We start from the raw sequence: 10,575 nt of genomic DNA, 5'->3' as shown, positions 1-10,575 counted from the left end.
GCCTTCCTGGAAGTCAAATAGCTATCAGCACCTTGTTTCCTGTACAGTCTGCACGACTCTGAGCTAATTAAACCTCTTTTCTTTATAAATTACCCTGTCTCAGGTATTTAGTTAATAGCAATGCAAGAACGACCTAATACAAGACCATATCCTGTAGGGTTCACATATATTATTTCGCTTAGGCCTCATAAAAAGCCTAAGTGGTGGTTTTCATCATCCCATCTTATAGCACAGGAATCTGAGACTCAGAGAAGGTTAATCACTCACCTAAGGTTACTGAGCTTGTCAGTTACAGGACCAGAATTTGAATCCAGGACTGTCAGCCTTCAACCTCTGGCTTTTTTGCAAATAGGAGAGACAACATTTGCTAAAACAGGAGCAGCACTCATAGGAGGAGGAGGAGGATGAACTGCAAGCTTAGCCTGGAATGAACACAGAGCCCAGGTTCAGAGCAGCACGAAGCCCTGAAACAATGTCTGATGCTGTGCAAACATTCTAAGGCCAGACCTGAGCTCAGGATTCCTGGAGAGAAGCCTCCTGCCACCTTCCTATCTGCAAATGTTAATGGGTTATGAAAAATAAGCCCTCTCATCAGGACTTTTCTTTTTTCCCTCCTCAAGGAGAATGCATGGACCTTTAGACTTTGTATGGTAACAGTAATTATAAAAAAGGAAAAAAAAAACACTTTCTGGTAGTCAATTGTATAAAAATAATTTTATTTACTACTGTAAATAAAGTAGTGCAAAGAGTAGTTTGGACCCACAATATTGCATTACTGATTTATTTACTACCTTAGCAGCATGTAGTATACAGACATTCTGCTCTTTCTCTTCCTCTCTCTCTCTCTCTCACACACACACACACACACATCCCTGTACGACTCAGGCAGGCATAAGGGGTAGGGATGAAACTATAAGCTAAAGGCTTACTTTCTGCATATTCCGTTGCTGCCGGTCTATTCTAATGGGTAATTCATGGAGAAGACTACAGTTAAGTACTAAGAATCTTCTAAATGTAATTTCATGGATTGCAATCGAAATGTAAAAGATATCCTACAATGTCATTAAATGATTCGGAAGCGCTGCGACCCTAGACAAATTCAAGGAGAAAAATGTAAACCAATTTACAAAGCTATCGCCCTCCCTGCATTTCCAGGCATAAACAATTTACTTCAAGGTGACTTATAACTGCTCGGTCTTGGAAGTCAAAGAGAAATCTATCAATTCGGCTTTGAGGAACAGGGCTGTGGCAAACACAGGTACCAAAATATTATCTACCCTGTAGAGTAGTCATAACTTTCTGTTCTTTGATAAAGGAATGAACCACGCACGACGATTCTTAAGACACATCTTAGTGTATAAGAATCCAGATCTGCCACAGGGCAAGCTGTGACTCCTAATACATACAATCACTGGAATAAAGGCTGTGATGACCCAGTAGCCCTCCCCACATGCCCTATGATCAAGATGTTCCTTGTATGTGTTTGATGACCTTTGGGATTACCACTGCCTGATCTGGGTACTTCCTTGTAATTTGACTTTTAAAAAAAAGGACACCAATTGCAAAATTTGCATCCAGTTGACAAGACATTTAAGGTGTTTATCAGGATCATGCCCTGGCCCCAGCTTCCCAATATCAGCTGTTGAAAGGATTCTCTCTCATCCGGAGAGAACCGGAGTGGACAGTTCACCCACGTGGCTCCAGGTTATTAGTGACTGTGGGCTGGTCTTGGTCAGAGGCATCTGCAGCTGGAGTCACAGCTGGACTTGCAGTGGACGTGGCAGTGTCTGGGGAGGCCTGGGATGGTCTTGGAGGGGGATCGCTCGCTGCAGAGACACATGCACAGCAGGTGCTGAATACTCAAAACAGTGCATTCAGGACGTACAACCGCACCTAGACTCTGGCAAGCCAGGAGAGATGCATCTAGTCTAATGACTCTGACACTAACTAGCCAGGCGACTCTGGGCCCATTATCTAAGTTTAAGAAGATGGCACCACATGCTGACAATCTGATTTCTAAATAAACACCCTTCAAGAGTTTCACCTCCAAGTGTCAATGCTCATCTCCAAGGGGACATTCTAGGAAGTTCAAGAATGGGTCCCCAAACTTCTGGCTTTTCTGGATATATGCAGGAATTCTTCGGGCCCTTTCCAGTACCTACAGAAGAGGTCGTGGCCACTACTCTGGCAGGTGATCTAGTGATTAGAGCCCTAATGATGAGGTACAAAGACCATTTTGCAACAGTCAGGAGAACTGGTTTGGGCAAGTCTCATTCATCTGCTGCTAACAAGTGACCTTGGGATAGATATAGACAGCAGACATTTTGGTTGTAGAATGTTTGAGTCTCCTGGGCCTCAGTTTCGTGACTTGTGAACTCAGAGTCTTGGATTAGATGATCTTGAAACCCACTTTGATCCTAAGACTTGCCTTCCTGATGATCTCTGAGGAAGTTAATGAAGTATTGAGGCATGTATTTTCAAGCTCAGGGAAATGTTTAAATCACCACGGTAACAAGATAAATCAGCAATCAGTTTTCTGATTTTTTTTTTTAAAAGTGCCAATGTGTAAATGTAGAAAGAATGTATAATTAGCATTGCCACTGTTTAAATCTTTGGTAAGAGCGTAGTAAAAATGTTCGATGTCTCTACAGGAAGTTAGTCATTATCTGTGTGAGGACTCCCCCTCTTCCACTGGGGGGTTTGCAATCACTGCACAAGACCCCCACAGCCCGGCCTAATTTTAAAGTGGCCTCTTTGTCTGTGCTCACCTGGAATGTGCACTAATTTTATTACTGGACTAGAATCAAGGTAACCAGGACAATAAGCATGCTGTTTAAAAAATTACAGAGTATATTCCAGAGCCAAATAAGAGTGATTTGTGAATTATTTGCTGCCTGGGGGACCATTTTCTGTACATTAGTGAGAATTATCAAGAACTGGCCCAAACTGCAGCCCATGGGCCAAACGTAGTCATTGCTTTTGTATGGCTCATGGTTAAAAAACAGTTTCTACACGGTTGAACAGAAAAGGAGTAATATTTCGTGACATGTGAAAAACATATGAAATTCAAATTTTGCATCCATAGTAAAGATTTATTAGAAACCCAGCCACAGGCTTTGCGCCGTGGCTCATGCCTGTAATCCCAGCACTTTGGGAGGCCCAGGCAGGCAGATAACCCAAGGTCAGGAGTTTGAGACCAGCCTGGCCAACACGGTGAAACCCCGTCTCTATAAAAAATACAAAAATTAGCTGGGTGTGGTGGCGCGTGCCTGTCATCCCAACTACTCGGGTGGCTAAAGCAGGAGAATTGCTTGAACCTGGGAGGCGGAGGTTGCAGTGAGCTGAGATTGGGCCACTGCATTCCAGCCTGGGTGACAGAGCGAGATTCCGTCTCAAAAAAAAAAAAAAAAAAAGAAAGAAAGAAAGAAAAAAAAAAAAAGAAAAAAGAAACCCAGCCACAATGGCTGCTTTTCAGCTACAGTGGCAGAGTGGAGTAGTTGTGACCAAGACATCCTTGAGGACCCAAGATGTTTATTATCTGGTCCTTTACAGAAAAAGTTTGCTGATCTCTGCTGTTGTTAGGAAGAACATCTGCTTGCCGACTGACCAGATGGAAGCAAAAAAGAAAGAATACGTGGGACTATGTTGAATTCATCCTAAAATGAGAGAATGTTTGCACAAAGGCGGTATAAAGGGGAAAGCCCTAGAAATTGTATGCTATAAGTAAGATCATGCCGACTTCCTCTGGGCCTCTGGATCTAGCAGAGACCGGATTCATGTCACCGAAACACTTTTCAGGAGTGGAGATACTGGTAAGATGTCAAGCTAATGAGATAGGACAGGAGTACAACCTCCTCATAAAATCTCTCTGACTGTAAGGCTACTGCTTTCTTCATAAGCACTGCTTTGTGACATTTTACTATAATTTTAGTAGAAACCTCATTAGCTGGAAATGTAGATGACAGGAAACAGTAGGAAAAGGCTTAATTAATCTTATACATATCACCTTACTCTTTTTAAAAGAACATTAGGCTAACCACTTAGCCAGAAGGAATGAGTTGTCTTAAGTTATAAATGTATTGAATAGGTTGACGTTGGTTTAAAAGGTTACCTAGTTGTACCGAGGAACTAGTAGTTCTACAAATCTTGCTCTATATGGTGTATTCTATTGAGACATAAAGTTGACATGATATTAGTAAGGCAGGGTTCTTTCTTTGAAATAGTGACTTCTATTTTCCCCTTCTGTTCTTGCCTTTAGCTTCCTTCAGGCAACTGGCCAGGCTCCATGATTTTTTGGTCTCAGGGCAGGTTTGTGGCCGGGCAGAAGTGGAGACGGCTCCAGACATAGACTTGACTGTGGGATTTTTTTGTTTTTCAAAAGCCTGGTCCATTAAGGCAATGATGCTTGGTGTACCCTCCCAAAGAGTGGACAAAGGAGAGCCCTTTTGAGATGCAACAGGTGAGGAAAGGAGCTTCTTGGAGTCCTTGGGTTGTACCCACAGCAGGGCCTCTACCTTGCCCCATCAGCAATCAGAAATGAAGACTTGGGAGAAGAAAGGCTAATGGCACTTGGCTTTGGCAAAGATGATGGAGTGCCCAGGTGACCCAGAAGCTGCAAAGCCAATGGACCTGGGGGAACAGTGTAGGCCCAGGGTGATGTGTGTCCTACTATCAGACTGGTGATTATCTGAGCGACCCTAGGGCCACCCAAACCCAGTGACCTTTCCACCACCGTGGGAGGCATAAGTCGCAAGAAAGACTGAGCTGCCTGGTGGGATGTGAGCCAGGAGTCAAACACAAGTTCCCTTGAAGGAAAGAATATATATTTATCCATAAATATACATGTATTCTTTATATATATAAATAAATATATATTCTTTATATATAAATATACGTATTCTTTACATATATAAATATATATGATGAAGATCAAGACATTGACTCATCTATTGAAAGTACCAATTGAGCTATCTTGGTATTTTTGATAGATAGTCAATGTCTTCGTTGAAATGCTTTAAAAAATAGTTGAATGGGCCGGGTGTGGTGACTCACGCCTGTAATCCCAGCACTTTGGGAGGCCAAGGCAGGCAGATCATGAGGCCATGAGTTCAAGACCAGCCTGACCAACATGGTGAAACCCCGTCTCTACTAAAAATACAAAAATTAGCTGGGTGTGGTGGTGTGCACCTGTAATCCCAGCTACTCAGGAGGCTGAGGCAGAATAATTGCTTGAATCCGGGAGGCGGAGGTTGCAGTGAGCCGAGATAATGCCACTGCGCTCCAGCCTGGTGACAGAGTAAGACTCCATCTCAAAAAAAAAAAAAAAAAAAAAAAAATAGTTGAATGGGCCAGGTGCGGTGGCTCATGCTTGTAATCCCAATACTTTGGGAGGCTGAGGTGGGCGGATCACTTGAGGTCAGGAGTTCAAGACCAGCCCAGCCAACATGGTGAAACCCTATCTCTACTAAAAATACAAAAATTAGCTGGGTGTGGTGGCTAATACTACACACCCGTAGTCCCAGCTACTCAGGAGGCTGAGGCAGGAGAATCGCTTGAACTCAGAAGGTAGTGGTTGCAGTGAGCTGAGATCTCACCACTGCACTCCAGCCTGGGCAATAGGGTGAGATTCCATCTCCAAAAAAAAAAAAAAGTTGAATGTTTTAGAAAGAGTCTAATAGCAAAGAAAAGCATACTAGGCTTTGGTCTTTATGTCTGATTCTGAGGTAAATCAAGCTATTTATGTGTAGGTGTTACCTAGTGTCAGCATGCTTTAATTGCAGGTAAAGTACCCCAGAAGACATACTCCTTGAGAACTAGCAGCTAACATTTGTGGTTTTGCTTTGTTTTGTTTTGTTTTTGAGATGGAGTTTCACTCTTGTTGCCGAGGCTGGAGTGCAATGGCGCGATCTCGGCTCTCTGCAGCCTCTGCCTCCCAGCTTCAGGCGATTCTCCTGCCTCAGCCTCCCAAGTAGCTGGAATTACAGGCATGCGCCACCATGCCCAGCTAATTTTTGTATTTTTAGTAGAGATGGGGTTTCACCATGTTGGTCAGATTGGTCTCAAACTCCTGACCTCAGATGATCTACCTGCCTTGGCTTCCCAAAGTGCTAGGTGTGAGCCACTGTGCCCGGCCCATTTGTGGAGTTTTAAACACTTTGCATGTGTTACCTCATTTGGTTATCTCAACTACAACAGGCAGTGGGTGTACTATTATTTCTACTACTTACAGAAGAGGGAATTGAGGCACAGATGGGCTTCTTCCTTTGCCCAAGGTCACATAGCTAGCTAGTGGCAGGGCCAGAATCTTAGCAGCATGCCTTCCACACCAATGCTGTTAACTACCGTCCTGCACTGCTAGCCTTCTGAATGCAGGACAATTTAATGTGGCAAATGCCATGACGTGTCAACCATATATCACAGAGCATATAAACTCAGGAGGAAAATGAAGGTAGTTGGAGCTGAACGCAAAATGGATGGACAGCTCAACTGCAAGTCTTGACTATAAATCATTACTTTTTAAAAACGACTGGAAAAAATGCGAATCACAAAATGACAAAACTCTCTAACTTATAGCAACAATCCTCACCCCAAGCTGCTGACGGGAGGCTTCTCACTCTCAAATCCGTTTCCTCTTTTTCACACTGTCAGTCAGCACCCATAGTTCATTATTAAGTTTGTTTCAGGCCGGGCACAGTGGCTCAAACCTGTAATCCCAGCACTTTGGGAGGCCGAGACAGGCAGATCACGAGGTCAGGAGATCGAGACCATCCTGGCTAACCCGGTGAAACCCCGTCTTTACTAAAAAATACAAAAAAAACTAGCCGGGCGAGGTGGCGGGCGCCTGTAGTCCCAGCTACTCTGGAGGCTGAGGCAGGAGAATGGCGTGAACCCGGGAGGCGGAGCTTGCAGTGAGCTGAGATCCGGCCACTGCACTCCAGCCTGGGCGACAGAGCGAGACTCCGTCTCAAAAAAAAAAAAAAAAAAAAGTTTGTTTCACAACACCATGGCTGCTACATGCACCCATCCCTGTCTTCCCCCAGCTGTGGGGCAGGTCTCAGGACCTTGTGCCAGCTCATGGGGGAGACACCAAGTGGTAGAAACTTGGTCTCTGAGCAGCATCGCCTTTGCGGCAGCTTCTCCTCACCTCGTCCGTGCCTCGATTTCCCTGCCCCATCATCCCATCAGCTCCACTGTGCTGCTGGAGTACCTTCTTACTTAAAAAGTATTGACAGGCCAGGCGCAGTGGCTTATGCCTGTAGTCCCAGCACTTTGGGAGTCCAAGGCAGGTAGATCACTTGAGGTCAGGAGTTCGAGACCTGCCTGGCCAACATGATGAAACCCCGAAACCCCGTCTCTACTAAAAGTACAAAAATCAGCTGGGGGTGATGGCGCGCACCTGTAATTCCATCTACTCAGTCAGCTGAGGCAGGAGAATCACCTGAGTCCGTGAGGTGGGGGTTGCAGTGAGCCAAGACTGTACCACTGTACTCCAGCCTAGGCGACAGTGAGAATCTGTCTCAACATACATACATAAATAAATAAATGAATAAGGTCAGGTGTGATCTTATTTACAAAGTCCTGTAATCCCAGCACTTTGGGAGGCTGAGGTGGGTAGATCACCTGAGGTTGGGAGTTCAAGACCAGCTACCAAAAATACAAAATTAGCCAGGCATGGTGGCACATGCCTGTATTCCCTGCTACTTGGGAGGCTGAGGAGGCAGGAGAATCGCTTGAACCCAGAAGGCGGAGGTTGTGGTGAGCCGAAATCGTTCCATTAGACTCCAGCCTGGGCAACAAGAGTGAAACTCAATCTCAAAAATAAATTAAATAAATAAATAAATAAATAAATACAAAAATTATTGACAAATTTGCACTTTGATGAGGACTTTTTAAAATGCAAAAATAATGTACTACAAGTTTTTTTTTTTTTTTTTTTGAGACAGGGTCTCATTCTGTTGCCCAGGCTGGAGTGTGGTGGTACAATCTCAGCTCACTGCAACCTCCATCTCCGGGGTTCAGGCAATTCTCATGCCTTGGCTTCCCAAGTAGGTGGGATTACAGGCACATGCCACGATGCCCAGCAAATTTTTCTATTTTTAGTAGAGATAGACTTTTCGCCATGTTAGCCAGGCTGGTCTCGAACTCATGACCTCAGGTGATCCAGCCACCTCGCACTCCCAAAGTGCTGAGATTACAGGAGTGAACCACCATATCCGTCCCATATTTCAACTCTTAACATTAGTTCTAACAGGGCTGGCAGACACTACTGTGGGGGCACATTCTGGAAATGTGTGGAATTTTTTTCTTCTTTTTTTTATACTTCTCAGCCCTTACTACCCGAAGTATGCTTTTACTAGACAGCAGTGTGGGCAACATCTAGGAGTTTGGTAGAAATGCCAAATCTCAGGGCTTACCTACTGAACCAAAACCTACTGAACCAGAATCTGCATTTAATAAGAACCCTGGATGATTCATATGCACATTAAAATTAGGAAGCACTGGGCTAGAATGTACTTATTGAAATCAATATTATTTTATTATAATTAGTTTCTTTTTATTTCCCTTTTATATTGCTGTTAGGGCCCTATATTGATTATTTTAAATGTGTGCAGATGGGTTAATCATCACGAATTTCATTTCAAGGTACTAAAAAATTCATTACAAAATATTTCCTATGTGAGAGGCAATGGGTTTGAGACAGATGACAATCACTGTTTTAAAGTACTGTGATTCTAAAAATGAGTTTGAACTTCTGGTGCCCTATATCCATTCTTAATCTTTTTTTTTTTCTTCCACTTTTTTAGAGACTGGGTGTCATTCTGTTGCCCAGGCTGGAGTGCCATGGTGTGATCATAGCTCACTGCAGCCTTGAACTCCTGGGTGCAAAAGACTCTCCTGCCTCAGCCTCCCCAGTAGCTGGGACTGCAGGCATGTGCAACCACATCTGGATAACTTTTATTTTATTTTATTTATTTTATTTTATTTTATTTTAGAGACAGGGTCTCGCTGTGTTGCCCAGGTTGGTCTCAAACTCCTGACCTCAAGTGATCCTCCTTCCTGGGCCTGTCAAAGTGTTGGAATTATAGGAGTGAGTCACTGTGCTTGGCCTCCTGGTCTTTATTTCCTTATTTGGGAAAGCTACTTCACCTCTCTGCCTCAGTTTCCTCATCTGTAAAATAAAGGGCATAGAATTAAATAATTTTTATGATCCTATCCAAACATAGCCTTCTTTAGACTGGTCAAGCAAGAAGTAGGTATGTGCTGGAGAAAGCAATTGAAAAAGTTTGAGAAAAATGATGATGTATGACAGAACAATGGGGATATAGGAAAAGCAAAACATCACAGGACAGGAGAGACACGGAGACAAGAATGTGAAGAGACTAATAATGGAGGCATAGAGACAGAAAAAAGAGATGACTTCTGATCAAAGCAATTCCACCCGCCCATGAATTTTCATGGCTACCAGCTGGCATAAAATCATAAAGACAAATTTCAGTTCCTCTAACGGAATTGCATTTGTAATAATCATCACAATATTTCTACAGAGTAAAAATGACAAAGATAATTTGAAATGGAAAACACTGACAAGATGCAAAATAAATGACTATACCTGGCAACAAATTTAGGGACGGGACAGAATTTGCACGAGTGAAGTTTATTAACCGGCAGACTATGGGGCATCAAGCCAAGAAGGTTTTGATGGGTCCCTGTTAACCTCCTCAGGTAAATCAGAGAGAAATGATTTCGCACTAGCTCCTTGCAACAGTGACTTCCTTCTCACCGTGGAAGAGACGGTGACGTGTACCCCTTTCACTTTTCATTATCTGCTCCACAAATAACAGCTACACAAATGCTCCAATGCCATGTCCAGTCCTAATCTATACATTTGCAAATGTCTCTGTTTGTCTCCATGGCTTATTATATCCTTTTGTAGCCGTCCGAGATGGTAAAATATCAGTTTTCTTTCTCTCGAGAGACCAGAGACATCTGTGGGTGTGAGTACCGACTATGCATGAGTTATCGCAAATGACACGACAGGGGCCTTCCTCTTACTCAGCTTATGGTCTAATAGAGGAGATAAATGTAAGAGCTAACATTTATTGGAAAGGTTTTATATGCCAGATAAATATAACAGCTAATGTTTAACTACAGTTGTCATTTTGGTAAGTGTCTTATGTGTATTTTTCTTTCACTTAATATTTTTTTCATTTTATGTTCCTGGGAAGTAGCTACTCTCAGAACCTCATTGTATTGATGAGAAATTTGGGGATCAGAAAGGTTAAATAACTTGTCATAAGTCATACAGCTAATGAGTAGCCAAGCCTGGACTCTAAGCCCAAATAGAAGCAAGTAAGGCTTGCTTGTCCTTAACTGCTATTCTATACTAGCTCAGAAAAATAACAATGATTAGTGGAAATCGTGCTCAACTAAATGCCCACTTTACGATTCCTGCTCAGTCCCTCCCTCTTGAGTCCGTGTGGCCAACGATTTTTATTCATTATGAGTGTTTGTTTATCCTCTTACACATTTGATTGCTTGACTGAAATGGAAGGGAAGACTTCATGCTGCCAGGGG

The 10,575-nt window shown here is 43.2% G+C and overlaps 1 protein-coding gene across 1 annotated transcript in view; it reads right to left on the bottom strand.

Annotated features, from left to right (window-relative positions):
- Positions 1 to 695: 695 nt before the first annotated feature.
- The window catches only part of SEL1L3 (SEL1L family member 3), a 113,146-nt gene continuing 103,266 nt past the window's right edge, over positions 696 to 10,575 (bottom strand). Inside the window, exon 17 of the mRNA XM_026456093.1 lies at positions 696 to 1,859. Coding sequence (XP_026311878.1) covers positions 1,687 to 1,859 — 173 coding nt within the window. The 3' untranslated portion in view covers positions 696 to 1,686. The remainder of the gene's footprint in view (positions 1,860 to 10,575) is intronic.

The sequence above is a fragment of the Piliocolobus tephrosceles genome, chromosome 3 (genome assembly GCF_002776525.5).
Source record: "Piliocolobus tephrosceles isolate RC106 chromosome 3, ASM277652v3, whole genome shotgun sequence".
In the NCBI taxonomy this organism is placed as follows: Eukaryota; Metazoa; Chordata; class Mammalia; order Primates; family Cercopithecidae; genus Piliocolobus; species Piliocolobus tephrosceles.
The sequence above is the reverse complement of the archived record's forward strand: the minus strand, read 5'-3'. Positions and strand labels throughout refer to the sequence as shown.